This window comes from Wyeomyia smithii, chromosome 3 (assembly GCF_029784165.1).
Source record: "Wyeomyia smithii strain HCP4-BCI-WySm-NY-G18 chromosome 3, ASM2978416v1, whole genome shotgun sequence".
Taxonomy (NCBI): domain Eukaryota; kingdom Metazoa; phylum Arthropoda; class Insecta; order Diptera; family Culicidae; genus Wyeomyia; species Wyeomyia smithii.
In genome coordinates, this window is record NC_073696.1 from 62,566,262 (window position 1) to 62,588,598 (window position 22,337).

The window sequence follows — 22,337 nt, forward strand, 5'->3', positions numbered from 1 at the left end:
CGTTGAGTGCCAGCGAGCGACGGATGAAAAGAACCGCATCAGAGTTCCAATGTTAGCCACGGCTGTGACTCGTCAGAGGGTAGAAAGATACTGGGAAGCTAAAGCTGTCGAAAAAAGACTCCATCGCCGGAAGAAACGACAGCATTGGGAGCGGATTCTTGCGAAGGCGGAGGGTTGCTTATCTAGGCACGATGCGAGAAGCTTCTACAAGAAGATTAATGGAATCAGGAACCGAAACATGTCAGCCCTGCCATGTGCAACGATAGGGAGGAAAACCTGATTACCGAGAGAACGGAACGAAATGGAATGGTAAAGAAAACAGCGTAGTCGAAAGGAGCAGGATGGTGATTGAGGATGATGGCAAAGCTGTGGACCCACCTGCTATGGACGAGGTTAAGAAAGCAGTAAAAGAGCAGAAGAACTGCAAGGTAGCTGGTAAGAACGGCAGTCCAGCCGAACTTATTAAAGTCGGGAGCGAACAGCCGTATCGTGCTTCACACCGGATCATGCTGACAGTGTGGTCCGATGAAGAATTGCCCTCGGACTGGTTGGAGAGTCTCATATATCTGATCTACAAGAAAGGTTTCCGTTTACAAAATTATCTCCCGTATTCTGTTCCATAGACTAAGGCCTTTGTCGGAGACCTTTGTTGGCGATTAGCAATGTCGTTTTCGAGTGGGATGCTCCACTACGGACCAAATGTTCACCTTGCGACAGATCCTCGATTATGCTCGAACATGGTTTCCTAACAAAACTAATTAGGCTGATACGTGCCACCCTTGACGGCTCTACATCATGGGTCAGGATAGCTGGTGAGATATCGGACTCCTTCGTGACGTTAGATGGTTTGAAGCAGGGAGACGGGCTGTCAAACTTATTGTTCGACATTGCATTGGAGTGTGCTATACGAAGGGCCGGCGTGCAAAGCGGCACCATCACTAAGAAGTCTCACATGATCCTAGGTTTTGCAAACAATATCGACATCATTGGTATCAACCGTTGAGCAGTGCAAGAGGCCTTCGGACCTCTCAGGAGGGAAGCTCCGAGAATAGGGCTCATCATTGACTCTGCCAAAACGAAATATTTATTTATTTATTTATTTCGTCAATCATATATGTAGACTGGTTACAATGATAATTTCTAAACTATACACGAACATAAAACAAATTAATTTTGTGTCCTCAGCCTCAAGGACTTGAAATACTGTTTTAGTTTATACCGGGACATCGTAAAGTCAATGGCTTCGCAGTGTTGATTATAAGAATTCATCATACTATTTATAGGTCCTTTTTTGCGTATTCCGTACGATGATGGTTAAGAGCAAATAAACTACGGTGTCGAAGTTGTCGAATGGGTGCATAAAAGTTCAATTTAGAAAGTAGTACTGCTGAGTCAACGTTCTGCGAAACGATATCGTTTACAAATGAAGCCATCGCGTACTCTCGCCGTTCTTTTAATGTTTGAATGTCAATCAACATGCAGCGTGCTTCATATGACGGAAGACGATGTGCGGTCCAACCTAGCTTACGAAGAGCATATAGTAGAAATTGCTTTTGTACTGATTCTATTCTTTCTTCATGTACGCCAGGACGAGGAGACCACACAATGCTACAGTATTCCAGTATTGACCTCACATAGGCAATATACAAAGTTTTGATAGTGTACGGATTTTGAAAATTGTAGCAGAAGCGTTTGATGAACCCTAACATGTTGTTTGCCTTGTGTATGATAGTGTTATAGTGGTCGATGAAATTAAGTTTAGAATCTAAGATTATTCCTAAATCCCTAAGAGGCCATCCACATACCACGTGGACAGATTTTTAACGATTTTGAACCCCCCCCCTCCCCTCCGTGGACAACTGCCCATATAAATTCTAAAAAAATTGTATGGACCGTGGACATTAGCCAACACCCCCCCCCCCCCAAAGCTGTCCACGTGGTATGTGGATGGCCCCTAACTTTATCACATTTCTTCACATTCTGATGCCTGAAATGCAGAGAACGTGGTAGTCCGACGGATATTAAATGGGTACATTAGTGACATATGACAACGAGGTTAGCCGTGAGATAAAAAAGGCGGATAGCAGCTGCAAACAGGGCCTTCTACGGATTGCGCAACCAGCTGAGGTCCCGTAGTCTGCAAACCCGTATTTTACTTGCACTGTAAACTTCTGAGATAATGAACCTTCGTGATTTTCACATTTTGTTAAATAACATACAAATTAAAAATCCGATTACAATAAAATTTAATAGGGTTTTATGAGCAACCAGACCTTTCATTTTAGAAAATTTTTATGAAAATCGGTCCAGCTATCTCTGCGAAAATCGAGTGAGATTGAAAAGTAGCACACACACTCACACACACACACACACTCACATACAGAGTATGCTCAGCTCGTCGAACTGAGTCGAGTGAAATATTCCATTCGGCCTTTTAGAGCACCTTTCTAGATAAAGGCAAAAATCTAAACATATAAAAAGGCATCTCTGTCTGTCTGTCTGTCTGATCTATATAGGCTTGGAAACTACTGAACCGATCAGCGTGAAATTTTGTATACAGGGGTTTTAGAGGCCGAGGAAGGTGACTAAGATAGTTCGAGACTTCTCCCTCTTCTGGAAGGGAGGAGTCCCATACAAATGAAACACAAATTTCTTCACATCTCGAAAACTAACCAAGTAAATGGAACCAAATTTGGCATGTGGATGTTTTAAGGGGTAACAAATATGTTCACAATCATTTGACACCCCTCCCTCTTCTGGAAGAGAGGGCTCATACAAATGAAACTCAAACTTCTTCACAACTCAAGAATTAAGCAAGTAAATGAAACTAAATTTGGCATGTGGAGGTTTTTGAGAGCAAAAAATATGTTCATTGTTGTTCGACACTCACCCTACTTCTGGATGGGAGGGCTCTCATACAGGTCAAACACAAATTACTAAGGTGGTTTGATACTGGTAAAATGATCGGGTCGATGCACAGGAGCCAAAACTCGACTCCAGACGCCATTTTTAAATTCAAGATGGAAACTTCCGGTTTCTAATATGGGTGTTTCTTGGAACCATACTGACGCCTAAGAATGGCTAATTTCAATCCAATATGAGTATCTCCGGAACCAGAATGATACACAGGAACTAAAATCGATCAAAGACACCAAACCACAGAAATCCAAGATGGCAACTTCCGGTTAATGAAAAACAGCCTAAAGTGACCAAATACCACTCAATATGAGTTTCTCTGGAATCAGAATGATACAGGGATCTGAAAATTGACCTAAGACACCATTTTGAATTGCAAGATGGCGACTTCTGAGAAACAGCCGAAAATGACCGAATACCACCCAATGTGGATAATCTACTATATAAAAATGGAATTCCGTAACGCTTGATCTTCTTGATATTATTCCCTCCGTCTCTGAGGTGTAAAGTAATCATCATCATTTTGAATCGTTCTAAATCAAAAATATAAGCGGTGACATGTAGGTTTTTTACATGAAAAAGTGCGCTGATGTTCAGGAAAGACATTTGAGAAAAAAATAATGGGTGTCTGATAACTAAAACTTGAGATATAATTCACAAAACTACGTAAAAAATGCAAAATTATGACTTTTTATGCTGAATTTGCCTCTGAATCAAAATTTAAAGCGATGACATATGATTCTTTATTAATTAAAATGTTTGTCAATGTTCATTAAAGACATTTGAGTGAAAATTATTAGTATCTGATTACTAAAAATTGAGATATTATTCACAAAACTACGTAAAACGTGCAAAACTATGACTTTTTGTGCTATATTTGCCTCTGAATCAAAATTCAAAGCGATCACATATGATTCTTTTTTCATTAAAGTGTTTGTTAATGCTCAGGAAAGACATTTAAGGAAAAATATGTAGTATCCGATCACTAAACCTTGAGATATCATTCACAAAACTGCGTGAAACATGCACAATTATTACTTTTTATTCTCAATTCGTCTCCAAATCAAAATTCAAAGTGATGACATGTGTTTCTTTTTTTATTAAAATGCTTGTTGCTGTTTAGGAAAGACATTTGAGGAAAAATATCAGGTATCTGATTACTAAAACTCGAGATATTATTCACAAAACTACGTGAAACATGCAAAAGTATGATTTTTTAAGCTGGATTTGCCTCTAAATCAAAACCCGAAGCTGTAATCTGTGATTTTTTCTATAATAAAATGTTTGTTGATGTGTAAACAAGATCTTTAGGAAAACTGTCTAAGATAGGAATGACTTTTGAGTAAAAATAACGCTTTGTAATTCATGAATTTTCGGGCTCAATTTGCCAATCAAAATTCAAACCTATGATATGCAATTATTTTTCATTTAAATATTTGTTGTTGCTTCAACATCTGCAAATATTTTTAAATCCATGTTTTGATTATGTGCGAGTCGAGCAGAAAAAAATTACATTTCTAATGTTTTCGTAGTTTTGTGAATGGTAACACATTACGGGATTCGATTTACTTTTTTACTTTTACCTAAATTAGATCTTGGGACATTTGGCTGGAGGAAAGGCCGCATTTCATTGTATAAACATCGTTTAGGAGGCGACTTTTGCATTATTTTTTTTTTAATTTCTACGTAGTTTTGTGGATTAAAGCATTAACTTCTTCTCAGACGTATTTCTTTGGACACCAACAAACAATTTCGTTATAAAATTCACATGTCATCTTTTTAGATATATAGAGGCATCATGCTCAATTCTTATTACTTCGATTACTTTCTTTCAAAAGCTACATAAAAAGAGGTTTTACTGTAAACGATTATCGAATATCCGGACATCACCCGAATTTGGTATATTCGGAACTGAAATGACCCCACACAACATTTTACAAAATGGCGACTTCTGATTTCAGGAAAATAACCTGAAGTGGTATTTGGCCAACCGTTTCAATACTTCCGAAAGTGGGACTCCATACGTCATTTTGATATCCGAAATGGCGACTTTCAGTTTCTGTAAAAGAGCCCAAAATCAGAAAATGCAATCCCATATGAGTATTTCCGTTCTGTGCTTCTTAGAATATTAAAGTACTTAAAGTGATGATGGACGTATAAGATGTAGAAATTTTTTGAAGTGAGTTGTGCTAATATTGCAATTAATTATTGATTCCTAATTTTGAAAACTTGGATCCCGAGCATCGCCGGGAACGTTCAACTAGTTCAGAATAAAAGTGATGTACAGAAGCCAAAAGTCGAGGATGTTGTCATTCCGATAAAACCAATTATTTCAAACGATTTGTCTTTTGATTTTGAACATATTTTATGGCCGATTCGTCGTGCATTTGCAGACTATAACTAAATCGCAAGGATTCAATGTGTTTGGAATGTTTAAAATTATTCAATTAAAGACAAAAATGAGCGGGACGAAGTTTACCGGGTCAGCTAGTTGTACAATTAAAATGGAACTCAAAAACGCCAAAAGCAAAAATTACAAAAAAGCACACACAGGACTACTAACCGGGCACTGTCCGAGCAAGTATCATCTAAAGAACATTGGTCGAATTCAGGATGATTTGTCTGCTAATCCTTAGAAGCTAATTGCTTTGTTAAGCACATTTTACCTCACTGGGAGCTTGTCGAGACACCCGACCATCACTCGGTTAACTGATGATTTATAATGATTGATTACGTGGTTCAAAAGTTGTGAAAAAAGTCATATTCGAAATAGAAAAACAAAATCCTAACAGAATAATCGAATCTAAAATGGTATTTTTTCAATGATACATAATCGAGTCTATTTATAATCGAGCCCAACCTAAATATGAGTACTAGAGTGCCGATTTTTCGAATATCGTTTAGCGGTAGGGCTCAAAAGCTTCGTCTCCATGCAAAATTTCAGCTCGATCGGACATCAGGAACACGTGCCTCAAAACGGTCAAAGTTTTACGAAAAATATCGATGAAAAAATGCACAGGTAGTGATACATAAAGTTGCCGAAATCGAATAATTTATTTAAATGCCATATGTCTTAGAAATGCATGAAACGTCGAGATTTGGTGTTAAATCGAAAAAGTTTTTTTTCTAAAAAATCAACTTTTTAGTACAGTGACGTTTAGATCAGAACAATCAGAAAAAAAATTTCGCGTCATATATTTGAAACATATTTATTTCATGTTATTTGTACGTGTTAATGCATGTTCGTATGTGTTTGAATGTTATGTTTTAAATGTTCGGTATAGTTTCACTGTTGGCTGCCAAAAAAATTTTATTCAGAGTAAAAACTAAATCCAGCAAATATTATCAAGGTGTATTTTTTTCTCAAAATTGGAGTGTTTGTGTAAATCTATTTGATTCTAATGATAAATCCATAAAAATCAATCGGTGCAAATATCGTGCAAATCTGGATGTTAAAATTAACTTGTTGAAGAACTGATTATTCGTGCTTATCAAGTAGTTAATCGATTACCTATCGTAAACGCCGATGACAATACTGTCTGTCATCGTTATCGACGATCACGTTAACGTCTTTAGACACTAGCGTCATTGCCTAGGACGATATCTACTAGATGGCATCGAATCAATAACGTCTGATAAACGAATTCACCAAATCAGCATTTGGTCCAATAGCAACGGATCGACTCGTTGCTATTACATTACCAAACTGATGAACTCGTTGCTACTTGTTATTTTCAAAGAATAAATAGCAACGCTCGGTGCAGATATTTTGTTGGTTGTAAAGCCAGCTTCAGCAACCGAAATTTAGCCACTGGTGCACTTGCTTTGACATTGCAAAAGACTGTGAACTTAGTGAGCTGATAACGTCTGGTGACTATCGACACCGCCGATAATGTTAATGTTTGAAGACGCTTTCGTCATCGTCAATAACGATAACAGACGTTATCGGTATCGGCGATCACGATTATCGACGATAAATCTATCGTAATAACAACCCTGGTGCTTATAAAGCTTTTGAATCATCACTCAACAGCTCACATATACAGGCCCTGTTCGATTTTGGCAACACGTCAAAATTGAAATTTTTTTTTATGCCTACCGGATTAAAGAGAAAATTCAATAGCCAATTATATAGCCAATCTGAATAGTGTTGTCCGATGCCTACCGGACTTAAGGGAAAATCAAATTCAACGCTTAGATGGTTGCTGGTGGCAACACGTCCAAAGTTTTAATGTTGCCAAAATTGAACCGTGCCAAAAACGAAACGTGCCAAAATCGAACAGGGCCTGTATTTCTAAGTAGAAGTAGAAATTTGAATTTTTCATTGTAAACAAAAGATTAGTATTTGAAGACAATAGACCTTGTTTTCTAGTGCTAATGTTGGATACTAACATTTCTCGTTTAACCCATTGGTAGCCGTGTGTTGTCTGAACACGGCAGTGCACTTAGTTTATTATTTATAAGCTATTTTGCAAACTATTCAATAAAACCATTAAGCAGCCAGTCACCCAGCCACAACAAACAGCACATAAACACAGACGGCTGGAACAGACAACCGCCACTTTCAAGAAACACACTCCGGCAGCAGCTATTCGAAACGTGTTATAGCGTACACCACTTCTGGCATGATCATGTGCAAAGAATACTGATAATTTCGCCAGTATGGAATACCTCTGAGCGCTACCTCAACTTGGCACACATTTCCAAACTGACCGCGACCGCTAGGTGCTGCGCATTTACTTTCAAGTCATTCTTAATCGCTACCTTCCTGCTTGTCGTTTGTTTACCTGAAACCCCCTTTGCTACACAACGGATCTCGAAGTCGGTCATCTGGAAGGTGATTCTAGAGCTGGACGACCGTCGCGAAGACCGAATCACCTGGTTATTTACAATTCGAATCTGCGGTCACCCGATGTGAAACGTGCCTAGAATATCGAAGCTGGTCCGTCCGATAGATTCATTGTCAGCGGATCTTGGTAGTGGAGTTTGCCGCATGAATGTTGCGGACTTCGAGAATGTTTTCGTTGTGTTTTCATAGTAACACGTTAAAATATGTAGTAAAGAACCTTGGTGATTTTCAAAATGTGATTAAATTGTTTTTGGGGTTAAAAGTCACTTACCTTTTACTACATCATATTCCTTGGCTCCGGTGAGGTGTTCATCCCACAGAGCCTTGAACTGCTTGGCTGCGCCCTGATGAAGTTCCGGAACTGCATCCAGCTTCACATCACTGAGGTCTGGTAGAAACTTCTTTCCGACAAAATCTTTGTTCAGAATTGCTGCCGCTGCAACCTCTGTATCCACACTCGCACCAGTTGACGGTGGTGGAACAGCGGCATCAGCACTACCGTGGCACAACATACCCAGCAGGAGCAGAGGAAGCAGCCGACCGGGGGCCATTTTTCTTCTGCCACCCACTTTCATACCGTTGCGATATTTATGCACTATTGATTCGCCTCGAATTCGGCAAGTTTCACTGTCTGCACTGATTTGATTAGGGCGTTTTTATTTCTCTCTATTTCACTACGAGTGGCGGTTTCTTCATTTCAGATGGGTTCAGCTGCGCTGCAGGGAAAAGTGAAACGGAACGAAAATGTTGCAAATGTAAAAGTTGTTCGCTGGCATCGTAAATCACGTCCGATTCTAGTTCTGTTCTGGCGTTTTCCAGCTCTGCGTCACTGCTTGCCGATGCGGGACCACTAGCAACTTTCAAAAGCACAGAAGCGGGTGTAATTGCTTTGGACTAAAGTTTGGTGTTATTTTCTACCATAATTGGACTTTGAAATTGAATAGTTCGCTACAGCTGCATATCTTTTGTGGTGCTATACGGTTTCACTGGTCAAACGTTTTTATAGTTCTCAACAGCGATGGCTGTAATTTACTTTGTCTATGCTATGTGTGCTACACTGATAAACGCAGCCCGTGTCGAGATATCTAGGTACTGATTAGCGTAAGTTACTCGAGCGGGTAGAAATCAATTTACGCGGTCGACGCTAAATGTGGTTTCAGACAAAACAACTGTCGAATTTAAACCGCGTAGCGGTTATAGCTTGAAATAGCCTGAAATGTACACTCTTCGGCGGGTTCGGTTCAATGATTTACGGTCAACAAAAGGAACCGGTCCAAAAGGTTCGTTATATTTATCCTATAGTGGTTATTTCGTGTTCGTCTCTTGTTGTGACATAAACTCACACGGTTATCTAACAGCTCTGATCCATTGCGATAGAATACAAAAAGACTCTGAAAGTTCATAATGTACCGTTAGTTATTACTGTGTGTATCATTAGTACTCCAATAATTATCAATTATAATCTCTCCCAAACAAAGGGTCGTTTTTTTATTCAAAAAAATAATTGGAAGAAGTTTTTCTGTCTGTTCCATCTGAACAGAAAAATTTGCTTGTCAGAAAAAAGGCAAATTTTGTAAAGAAAAAAAATTTTAGGTGTTGGCTATCAATTGGATCAGGCAATTTGCTTTGCTTAACTGGATTAAATATAAGCGTTTAATTGCATTCGAAAGGTTCTGTTGAATATCCAATTTCGGTTTCGCATATAAAAAACTTCGAGAAACTATTCAACCACGTGAAATTTTTTTAATTCAATTAATTCGAAACCAATAATAACAAACAAATTAATTTGCCATAAAAGAACTATTCTACTGGCATTTAGAGTAGACCGGAATCGGATATACTTGGAATGATCCTAAATCAAATAGCTTCCCAATACGGGTTTTGAAACCCGAAACCCGAGCCCGACCCGTACCCGACGGGTTCGGGTCGGGTTCGAGTTTGAAAATTTTTGAAAGTTTCGGGTACGGGTCGGGTTCGGGTTTTGTGAAAAAAATATTTTCGGGTTCGGGTCGGGTTCGGGTTTGAAAATGCCGGGTTCAGGTCGGGTTTGGGTATGAAAACCCGAAACCCGACTATAAAATCTATGAAATTGGGTTCGGGTTTCACAATTTCGGGTTCGGGTCGGGCTCGGGTTTCGACCGAAAAAAAAATTCGGGTTCGGGTCGGGTACGGGTTTGAAAAACATCAAACCCGACCATCTCTACTGAACATGTGCAGAAACTTGGACGGCAACCACCTTACAGATGAGTGTGAGGTGATCGAAAGATGGAAGCAGCACCTCTATGAGTAGGACGGTAGGACGGTATGGCAATTGATCTTAGGGCACAAGCAGAAGATGACAGAATTCCAGCCCCCGATATCTTGGAGGTGGAGGAGGAGATTTTCCGGCTGAAAAAAATAAAGCTGCTGGAATGAAGAACGAGTACCGGAGGAGTAGATGGAAGGTATTGCAAATCCCATTTATAAAAAGGGCGACAAGCTAGAGTGCTGCAAGTACCGGGCAGTCATTTTGTTGAACGCTGCCTTCGAGGTACTCTCCCAAATACTATGCCGTCGACTATCACCATTTGCGAAGCAGTTTTGGGGCACTACCAGACGGGATTCATGCCCCATTGGTACCAGCGCCACCACGGATAATATATTCGCGGTACGACAGGTTATGCAGAAATGCCGCGAATACAACTTGCCTACATCGATTTTGAATCGGCATACGACACAATCGATCGAGACCAGCTATGGCAAATTATACACGACTTCTGGACAAACTAACGCGGTTATCAAAGCAACGATGGATCGAGTGATGTGTAGTTCGAGCTTCGGGGCACTCTCGAGCCCCTTCGAAGCTTAAAGAGGCCTAAGGCGGGGTGATGGTCTCTCGTGCCTAAGACGCTGATCAGACCGGTAGTACTCTTCGGCCATGAGACATGGACTATGCTTGTGGAAGACCAACGCACCCTTGTGGTCTTCGAACAAAAGGTGTTGCGAATCTTTTTCGGTGGGATGGAGATGAAGAACGGAACGTGGAGAATTCGAATGTATAACGAACTGCAGAAGCTGGTAGGCGAGCCATGTCGAACGACAGCCTGGTAAAGATGGTTCTTTAAACCAGCCTGTCAACAACGAGACGAGGTGCACAGCGGGCAAGGAGGATCGATCAAGTGGAAGATGATCTACGCAGACTGTAAACCAGGCGAACTGCAACTATGGACCGAGTGGAGTAGAGTTTTCTGACTGATAAAAAAGCATGAAATTTCCGAACTTTTGTTTTAAAACCAAATGTCTCAATAATTCACGAAACTTCGAGATCTGCTGTTGTCTTTAAAAAATTGTTTTAAAGTTCGTCTTTTCTGTGAGTCACCCTGAAAGTCAATTTTTCCCAATTTTTTTTTTCGGATAAACACCAGATCTTAAAGTTTTATGCATTTCTTAGATATTCGGTTTCGAAATTAATTTCGATTTCGGTTATTTCATGAGAAATAATTAAACTTCTTTATGAAAAATTTTTCATCGATCAAATAAGTGAAACTTTAACCGCTTTGAGGTTCCACTTCCCGAATTTCGATTGAGCTGAAATTTTGCATGAGGACTTTGTTCGAAAAGACGATACTTTTGAGCCCAACTGCTAAACGAAATTTCAAGGTCAAATTTTTGCCAAATATTGAAAAAATATAAGCTCAAAATCTCTGGGGGGTCTGGACCCAAACCCAACCCTACTACGCCAATGGCACCGCCCAATAAACAGTAATGCCAAACCCTAATATTAGAAAAAAATTAAGATCGAAAGCTATTCAATACCCTAACCTTCCCCCATGATTACGCCACTGTTTCAAATCATAAAGCTCTTGGCAACTAAATCTCTAAATTCATCCTTTTTCAAGATATTTCAATGTTAGGTTTGATAAATTTAGGCTGTCGTGGTAATCCAACAACAATCATAGGTACGTGTGCAAAGTGTCATTAAAATGAAAAATGGTCAATACTCGACGATAGGGCATTTAGCATGGAAACGCTAGAAACAAGATAATCCACATCTATTTTCTTACAACATTGAAAAAAGATTAACCGAAATCGGTCGACGGAAGGGTAAATTTCAATCTGTGTCCAATGTTGTAAGAACAATAATTGTGTTTTGTTTATGTGAAAAATTGGAAAAATTACTAGTCATGATCATATTAAAACAAAGCGGTCTAATTTTTTGACGTTGGACTAACGTCTATATCGTAGTTAGGCGTAGTTAGTCTAAACCATACCGAGCAGTCAATCACTACCTCTTTTCCCAAGCACAGCCAACACTAACGGATGCAATCGATCTGACTTTGTAAACGATTTGTTGTTTTTGTTGTTGTTTTACTCGAGGTCACTGTTTCCGATGCTTTTTTTTACTTTCCTTACCATTCCCTATTCTTCTAAACTCCTCCCTCTTTCCAAATAACTGAAGAAACCTTGATATATAAGGTACCATTCGAACATTTCACCCCATCATTTACATTCTGAAACTCTACCGGTATCATACGTATGCCATCGAATTGAATTTCTCATTTGTTTATTGACCGGCAAAACGGACCATTCTTTCTGGAGCAGCAGAAAGCGGGTGGTAGCAATTATTAGTCGCTTAAAAAAGCGCATGCCATCGAATTAAATTTCTCATTTCTTATTGACCGGCAAAACGGACGGTTCTTTCTGGAGCAGCAGAAAGCGGGTGGTGGCAAATATTAGTAATGTTCGTATGCATGGATAGCTATAGCGGGTGTTTTTCCAAGATTTAGTATTTTCTCGTTTACTCATTAACATTCATTAAAAATATTATAACGTCTGAACGAACACGGTTGCAAATTCGACTTTACAGCAGCAATTTAAACTTCTTCAGACAGTCAGTCACTCAGTCCAGTCAGACACACAGAAAAAAAAGCAAACTAGTTTCTGTCGTAATAAATAACAAAACATTCAGAAGTGCTTTGAATCATAATTAAAGAAGTCAATAGATTTTCCTGTCACTCTCCAAAACCACAGATAACAGACATCCAAGCTAACTTTGCTTCATGTGTGAAAAGACGCAACGGTTTGTTAGCATATCGCAATACGCAGTATGGTGGCACTAAGAACTCTTAATGGCCAATGGTTTGATAAAATCGACAGTTTTCCAGCTCTTATCAATATTATCGCAATGCCGGTTTTTAATGTATAAATTTTGAGCAGTCGTAATTTGTACATAGTCGACAATTTTATTCAATCCCAGTTTAGATTTGTGATAAATTTGTTTTATTGAAGTGCTATATTGCTCCAAATTCATTAAATTTCGCTTGAAAAGATATCACATCTTAGCCAAGTTCGCAAGTTCAATTTGTTCGTCCTTGTTCGTCCGCAGACGATCGCACGAGGCCCGCAGGTGCTCATAAGGTATTTGTCCGAGACTGTTCAGGACTTCCAGGTATCTTTTGACTGTACGGTATACAGAACTTCTGCATACACGTGAATCGGTCATCGCACGAACCAGGGTAGGGAACATATTCTAAGCAGCTTTAGGAACCGCCTGTGTATTCAGACGAAATACTCGAAATGTGTTGGGTTAATTTCAAACAGTAGTATACCAATCTGTTCTTTATCGTTTTCTCTGTCAGAACTTGGTTTTCAGATTGTAAAACTAAATTAGCAAACTTCAACAATAATCAATTAAAGTTACAAATCGAGGGACACTATTCCAATCACCCCGAATCTAGGCTCCTGAATGGCTGCAATATAAGTCGATTTGTTTCGAATGGTGATTTCTGTGTGATTTCTTTGTAATTAACGGTATTTCTTATATTAGTAAGACAGCTAGACAAACAAAGTTTTCGTTTCCATCATTGAAATTGTTGATATTTATCAAAATCCAAGAGTTTAAGGCCTGCTTTCTTCGACTGATTAAAATAGGCGCTACTGCTTAAGCCGTTCCCTACCCTACTTTTTAAGATAATACTCGAACATAAAAGTAACACGTTTATCCACTGCCAGTCCATAAATAAAGCGATGAGGGGTAGTCCTATGCAGTTTTGTGTGCAACTTAATAATGAGTGTTGAAGTAATGTAGCAGTTCAATTGCCGGACCCTGCATCATGAAGTAGTCAATTGGACATGTAACAGATTCGTGGTGATATCTGAAATCTAAGGATATCTTAACTGTACATGTATTTGTTTTCAATTTACAATAGCCGTTCGAACATGTTCACATTGCAGTTGTCTCTGTCTTTCGATAGCATGCCAAAATTTTAAGGGGGGTTCATCACTACCATCTTGATATTTCAACAATTTTAAAACAATTTATTTTTTCAATTGGATTGTGGCAGAAAATAAAAGATACCAAAAAAGGCACGCATCAAGATTAACCAATATATCAAATTGGTTAATCTTAATGCGTGCCTTTTTTGGTAACATAATTTATCACAGAACGTTTTCAGTAACAGCTTCTCTTCATCATATACATATAATACAACGTGTACAGCACAGATTATGTTGATGGCGAATATAAACTTGACCACCACAATTTGACACTAGTTTTGTTGTAAGTTTGCATCAACATATTGTTTGTAATATACTATGCACTGTTTCGCTGAGTGGTGAAATTAGGTCAAACAGTGTATGAAGTCTCAATAAACAAAGGGATGTTTTTTTATCTCAACTCTTTGTTTTCATCCCTACGGCCAAGTGCAAATATGTTAACTAATAAGCAATACACACTTCCCTATATGCTTTTAATTTATTGTCAATTGCTCAAAGTATTTCTTGTGTATGATAGTCGGGATCGTAAGAAAATGTTGGTAATGAGAATTAACTCAATATTATTTAGGACATCAACAAACTTCAAAAACATCTGGCATCTTGCAGTTGAAAGGAGTTGTAGTTAAAAATCTTGTAGCAATCGAACATCGATTGTATCAACATTTCAACAAATTCAGCAAATTCAGATAAAATGATAAATAGTATTAGGGTTGAAAAATGAAAAGATTTTCATGTTCGATGGAGTTGCATACCAGCATGAAAAAAGTGGGCTTATATCAGTTCAAATCAGAATAGTCCAGTTTTAAATGAGGTGACGAAGCATTGTCAGAATTCCTGCATTGATTGCGAAATATTTTGTTCTTTTTTGATAGTCATTGAAACTTCTAAGGATTGCGGCCTCAAACTTGAATATTAGATTTTAGCTACACAAGAAGGATTATATTTTCTTTACTTGACACAACCCGACTGAAAAACAACCTTAAGTAGTCTGCGTAACTGAGTTGTCAATAAGCTCTATGTGTTCACAGTCAGATTGTTTTGACTAGCGTTTAGGCAGACGTAGAGTAGTATTGGGCGATACTATGTATATACATACAATATCACTATTGCTTCTGCGTTAACATTCGTAGGGAAACAGCAAATTACTGTTATTAGGAGGTATCAACAAAATGTATTACATTTAAGGCATCGGACTACTTCAGCAGTGTTTTTTTCTGCAAATGCTTCCGAAGTAGTTCGATACGCTGTTCCAAATTGTTGTTAACCCTCCTAAAAGAAGAACCACTTCCAAATTTTCTCATGCACCACTCATTGCACTAAATCACGGCTATCCGCACAATTCCGGCAGCCATTTCTAGTTATCACTCGAATTTAATAATCTAACTTCACCCTCGGTTCGACTGGGTCGTCTGGTATGCAGCCTGTCTAGAACCCCCAGCGCCGAGTATCACCCGGCCGATTGCTAACTTCTTTAATTGAATAATAGCAAAACTGCCGAACGAAATAGTGCTATCTTGCGTTTCGCGTAGTGAAGAATATGTTCTCCGGACGGCTCAAACGACGACCACAAGGATCTGCGCGCGCGCGATCAGTTATAGTGCTTTGGTGAAGAAGTGAACCCGCTTAAATTGAGTTTAATTTGAAAATTTAATTCAACTTCGCGAGATAAAACGATGCAAACTGTTCTCCCATCGCACCAGCCCCTCCATCGAAGCAAGTGGATCACGATGCCGCCGCCCAGAAGATCACCGACGAATCTCGCGCAATCCCCGAACAGGCCGAAGGGTGCAGATCTTGATGAAGTCGTTACTATGATTGGAATAAATTGCACTTTAGCACATCTTCCTGGCAGTCTTGCTGGCAGCAGACATATTCTGTTCCGGCTCAACGGGGATGTACCACACCAGTTCCTGCTGCTTAGTATGAACCGGCTGCAGTGACCTTAGCGCTGTCCTCACGAACAGTGTGTAGTCACCGGTGGCGCACGAAAATTGATTATTAATTGCGTGTTCCAGTATGGTTATGTTATTGTTACTCCGATTCTTCCATTTTGGGACATTGGAAGCAAACGCACGCAAAACAAACTCTCGCCACTGAGCTGAGAGGGTAGCATTAAAAACAATCTGAACACACACGTACAAAAAAACCTATTTGCATCAGCCCGCAGTGATTAACCGACCGCAAGCTACAAATTGATTCATCACTCGTTTAAAACGGCCGCTAGCCAATTGGATAATAACCGACCAGAAAACTTTCCAACCAGAAACACCACCCTCAACTTTATCCGTGTGTATTGCGAAACCGAAGGTCGAACACTGAAAGCGAAGTCGCGAGCGCGCGCGTTGCTCTTGCGTGTCTTACCGGGACAACGATAGAAGTAATACTAGGAGCCTGAGTGGAGCGCGCCGACGATTTATAATAATGTTGAATTGAGTGAATTGGACCTCTTGTCCTCCGCGGCTGGACGACTGAAAAAAAGCGTAGTTTACAGTAGCGCTCTATTTGGCTGCGTATTATGCTAGAGCTTAGTGTGCAGTTGCAGAAATAAAAAAAACTGATTCATTATGAATTGTGTTAGAGGCTTAAGTCAACAGAGAGGATTGATTTTTGTTTGGCGAGAGATTTTGTTACCTTATTGGGTGTCTTGGGATTATTTTTCTATAGCTTATAGTTGTCTTCAAACCGATCAATTAACGCTTAAGTAGCGAACCATCAATGATATGATCGTTGTCGCGTATTTTTTTTTTCTTCATCTATAGTTTATTTGACACGGCACAAATACAATTCAATGTTTAACGGCGCCAATTATATCTGGTAGCTTACTTTCTAAAGTGTCTTAATAACTAAAAGCAAATTTTTTATCCTCGCTGCCGACTACGAGCTGAAACTAAATCTAACTTAAAGCTAGAATATTTTGCATTAAAAGCACAGGTTTGCTGTTTGATGGTTTTCATTGCCATAGGTAAGCAGCATATTAGATTTGTTCCGCTGCTGGGCCAAGATATTACGGACTGGCATATTGGGTTGTTTCCATCGGGCCTTGAGAGTATCGTGCGGGTCTGATTGCTGTTTCCGGATCCGGGGACTTAACGTGTTCTTGTCGTTTGGTTGGATGTAGGCGGAAGGGGATAGGACTAAACTGGGGCGTGGATGGATTTCAGGAAAACGTATATAAGGGACATGTAGGATAGGTCACGGCTCGCCAAGACATCACGAACAGGAACAGCCGGCTGCCTACCTACGGCCTGCAGGGAAGCTATTAATCTAGACCTGGCGTCACGGTGTACAGGGCATGACCAAACAACGTGCTCTATGTCGTGATAACCTTCACCACAGGCACAGATACCACTTTCCCCGAGCCCAACACGACGGAGATGCGCGTCAAATCTATAGTGATTGGACAAAGCCGGGACATCACGCAAATGAAATCCCGACCTACATCCAACCCCTTGAACCACGGGTTCATCGACACCTTGGGGATTATGGAATGTAACCACCTTCCCAGTTCCCCCTTGGTCCAAGAATTTTGCCAACTGATGATCGTATTCTGACGTACAAATGCGAAAAATTCATTAAAGGCAATTGGTCTTTCATAAATATCACCGTTTGTTGCGCCCACCTTAGCCAAAGAGTCCGCTTTCTCATTACCCGGTATCGAGCAGTGAGAAGGGACCCACGCTAAGGTAATCTGAGTAGATTTTTCGGATAAAGCACTCAGATGTTCCCGTATTTTCCCCAGGAAATACGGAGAGTGCTTAACATCTTTCATCGATCGGAGAGCCTCAATGGAACTGAGACTGTCCGTAAAGATGAAATAATGGTCCGTGGGCATTTTTTCGATAATCCCTAGGGTGTACTGAATTGCAGCTAATTCTGCGACGTAAACAGAAGCAGGATTATCGAGCTTATGGGAGACGGTTAAATGTTATTGAAGATACCGAAGCCAGTGGACCCATCAAGAAGTGATCCGTCAGTGTAGTACATATTGTCGCAGTTGATGTTTCGATATTTATTGGAAAAATTTTTAGGGATCTGCTGCACGCGTAAATGATCCGGGATTCCACGAGTTTCTTCTATCATGGATGTATCGAAAAACACAGTAGAATCAGAAGTATTTGGTAAGTCGACACGATTTGGAATATTCGAAGAAGGGGTAATATTTTGGGACATGTGATTGAAATACAATGTCATAAAACGGGTTTGAGAATTAAGTTCGATTAACCTTTCAAAATTTTCAATCACAGGACGGTTCAAGACCTCACATTTGATAAGAATGCGAGAAGACAGGCTCCAGAAGCGGTTTTTCAATGGTAGTACTCCAGCTAAGATCTCCAAACTCATCGTATGGTTCGATTGCATGCAACCCAAGGCGATACGCAAACAACGATATTGTATTCGCTCCAGTTTGATCAAATGTGTGTTTGCTGCGGAGCGGAAGCAGAAACACCCGTACTCAATAACAGACAGTATCGTTGTTTGGTAAAGCCTTATAAGGTCTCCTGGGTGGGCTCCCCACCATTGTCCGGTTATTGTACGAAGAAAATTCACTCTTTGTTGACATTTTTCCATCAGATACCTCACGTGACAACCCCAGGTGCCTTTAGAGTCGAACCAGACACCAAGATATTTGTGTACCAAAACCTGAGAAATCGTTTTACCCATTAATTGTGTTTGAAGCTGAGCAGGTTCATGCTTCCTAGAAAAAACTACTATCTCAGTCGTCCCCGGAGAGAATTCGATACCTAGCTGTAAAGCCCAAGCAGACAAATTGTCCAAGGTATCTTGCAATGGTCCTTGCAAATCGGCAGCTTTGGTCCCTGTAACAGAGATTACACTGTCTTCTGCAAGTTGTCTTATCGTGCATAAATTTGCCAGACATTCGACGATGTCATTTACATAAAACTTGTAAAGAAGGGGGCTTGTAGCCCATGTAGCTAATGGGAAAAGTTGCCAAATCGCCATGCGTAAAATGCATGTGCTTTTCGGACAACAAATTGTGCAAAAAAAAAATTGGAGAAAATCCTTGCCGGTGAAGTTTACCCGAAAGAATGTCAATAGAAACGGAATCAAAAGCCCCCTTAATGTCCAAGAACGCAGACGCCATTTGTTCTTTGCGAGCATACGCCAGCTGAAAATCTGTTGAAAGCAACGCAAGACAATCATTCGTCCCTTTGGCACGGCGGAAGCCAAACTGAGTATCTGATGGTAGACCATTTGATTCGACCCAATGGTCTAAACGACAGAGTATCATTTTTTCCATCAATTTCCGGATACAGGATAGCATTGCAATCGGCCTATAAGAGTTGTGATCAGAAGCTGGTTTCCCTGGTTTTTGGATGGCGATCACCTTCACTTGCCTCCAATCCTGCGGTACAATGTTTTGCTCCAGGAACTTATTGAACAAGTTCAACAAGCGCCTCTTGGCATTGCCGGGTAGATTCTTCAACAAGTTGAATTTGATTCTATCTAACCCAGGCGCGTTATTGTTACAGGACAGGAGGGCAATTGAAAATTCTGCCATCGTAAAAGGTGATTCTATCGCGTCGTGACCCGGAGACGTATCGCGAACAAAGTTTTGCGCAGGAACAGAGTCCGGACATACTTTCCTGGCAAAATTAAATATCCACCGACTTGAAGACTCCTCGCTTTCGTTGACCGTTACGCGATTCCGCATTCTTCGGGCTGTGTTCCAAAAAGTGCTCATCGATGTCTCCCTCGACGTCTCGTTCACGAACCGACGCCAATATCCGCGTTTCTTTGCTTTAGCCAGGCTTTTAAGCTTGGTATTAAGCTCCGAATACCGTATATAGTCGTCGGGTATACCTCCCTTCTGGAAGGCCAAAAACGCGTCGGATCTTTGCGTGTAGACATCGGAGCACTCTTGGTCCCACCACGGAGTGGGAGGCCGTTCTTTGATCGTTACGCCGGGATATTTCTTCGTTTGGGCTTGCAACGCGGCGTCGAGAATCAAGCCCGCGAGGAGGTTGTATTCTTCAAGTGGTGGATGATGTTGAATCGACTCGACCGCTTTTGAAATCATTTTCTCGTATAACTTCCAATCGACATTCCGTGTGAGGTCATACGGAATGTCAATTGGTCGCATGCGAGTCGACCCGTTTGTAATTGAAATAAGAATAAGCAGATGGTCGCTACCGTGAGGATCGAGGATTACCTTCCATGTGCAATCCAACCGTAGCGACGTCGAACATAAGGATAGATCCAAAGCGCTTGGGCGCGCTGGAGGTTTCGGGATACGTGTCATTTCACCGTTGTTTAAAATAGTCATGTCGAAGTCATCGCAAAGGTTATAGATTAAAGAGGAGCGGTTATCATTGTAAGGGGAACCCCAAGCCATGAGAGTTGAAGTCTCCCAAAATCAAACGTGGCGAGGAAAGAAGTTCTATTAAATCAAAGAGCAGCCGTTGCCCAACCTGTGCTCAGGGAGGAATATATATTGAGGCAATACAAAGCTCTTTACCTTGTATTGTCATTTGACATGCGACAACTTCGATGCCTGAAATCGAGGGGAGGTTAATACGATAGAAAGAATAGCACTTTTTAATCCCTAAAAGTACTCCTCCATATGGGGTGTCTCGATCAAGGCGAATAATATTAAAATGATGGAAGTTGAGATCAATATTTGAAGTAAGCCAAGTTTCACAAAGGGAAAATGCATCGCATTTGTTTTTATTTATCAAAACTTTAAACGAATCAATTTTTGGTAAAATACTTCTACAATTCCACTGTAAGACAGAGATAGAATCCTTCATATACGCAGTTGAATTAGGCATCGAAGGATACAATCGCTGCAAGGAGGGGCCATTGGGCAGTCAACTGCTTCAAAAATTATCTAACTGTTGGGAGGAATGCTGTAAGAAAAATTTTAATTGGATCGGGTACATTGAAATTTTCAAAAATCCAGTCCACAATGTCAGAAAATTTCACTAATCCAGAGTTTGTTTCATCAACTGGATGTGCAAAAGGAACAACTGGGGTTTTAGATGTTCCTGGCAGTGCTGGGAACTCCTTCTGGGACTTTAAATTTGCAAGCCCAGGAGGAGTTTGCTTCGGTTTTTCCGCAGCACTGTTTGGTTTGTTCGTACCTTTCATTACACTTTGGGAAATCTTAGGACCTTTACGGGGAAGTTTAGGAGAAGAAACATTTTTCCTCTTCCTAGACTCCCCAGAATTGGCATAAGATGTTCCCGCTGATGAATCGTCAGAATCGGTTTCATCAGAGGACAACAGATCAAAGGGGTTCGATGTTATGGTAGAAGTGGTCACGGTCTTCTTCAGCATCTCAGCATAAGAACGCTTTGAACGCTCCTCAAGTGACCGCTTGATTTTATCTCTGCGCTGCATGTACACCGGGCATGTGGAGAGCTCATGCTGGTTTTCCCCACGGTGAATACATTTTTCAGCATTAACACTGCAAGAATCTTCCGCATGAGTCTCCCCACACTTGCTACATCGTGCCTTATTGCAGCAGTAGGCGGCTGTGTGGCCTAACTGCTTGCAATTGGTGCAATTCATAACACGGGGTACATACAATCGCACAGGCAGACGAACCCGGTCGATCGAGACGTGGCTAGGGAGTGCAGATCCGGCAAACGTAACGCGAAACGAGTCTGACGGAGTGTAAACTTTTTTACCGCCGACGAGAGACATGGACCGCAATTGCTTACAATCCAAAATCTTCGCCTGTGTTTCGGTATTTTTGAAGCAACCGGTTGCGCTTTTTAGGATACACTCGACAGACAGACTCGAATCGGTTATGACACCGTCGATCTCCACGTCTCGTGCGGGTATGTAAACGCGATACTCGCGTGTGAAGAGCTCAGAGCAAGCGATAGCATTGGCCTGTGTCAGATCACTGACCTCGACACGGAGCTTGTTAGGTCGGACCTTGGAAATTTCGGTCACGGCCTTGTACCCCTTCGTCAGGTCTTTCGAAATTTGCAGTATGTTTATTCGCTTTGAATTCACTCCTGCCTTTGGACGAAAATAAACAGTACAACTGCCCTGTTGAGATCCGTCCGGGTAAAGCCTGGGGCGAGGGGGGACTGGAGAATGAACAGGGGAGGGGGTAACAGAAGGGTCAGGGTCAGGGGGGCTCGGGGATGGTGGCACGGGAGGCGAGGGATCTATATTCATCGCGCTAAATGTAGTGCACTAGCGCACTAGCGCCGACAAGAACACGTACCTATTTACTTCTTCCTTCCAGCAGTGGTTGTCCGATCGTTCGAAGCTGCACCCAAAGCAGCCAGCAGCACCAGTACAGCAGCACCAATACAGCCACCAGCAGTGAGCCGGGTGT

General features: G+C 40.8%; 1 protein-coding gene across 11 annotated transcripts in view; it reads right to left on the reverse strand.

Moving 5' to 3' along the window:
- The window catches only part of LOC129730307 (uncharacterized), a 45,513-nt gene that overhangs the window by 11,986 nt on the left and 11,190 nt on the right, over positions 1 to 22,337 (reverse strand). For 5 of the 11 annotated variants that reach the window (XM_055689531.1, XM_055689529.1, XM_055689527.1 and 2 more), the window contains exon 2: positions 8,037 to 8,481. In XM_055689531.1, coding sequence (XP_055545506.1) covers positions 8,037 to 8,340 — 304 coding nt within the window. In that variant the 5' untranslated portion in view covers positions 8,341 to 8,481. Of the gene's footprint in view, positions 1 to 8,036; positions 8,482 to 16,159; positions 16,421 to 22,337 lie in introns of those variants that run through there. The other 6 variants (XM_055689535.1, XM_055689536.1, XM_055689526.1 and 3 more) reach the window with 5 other exon arrangements.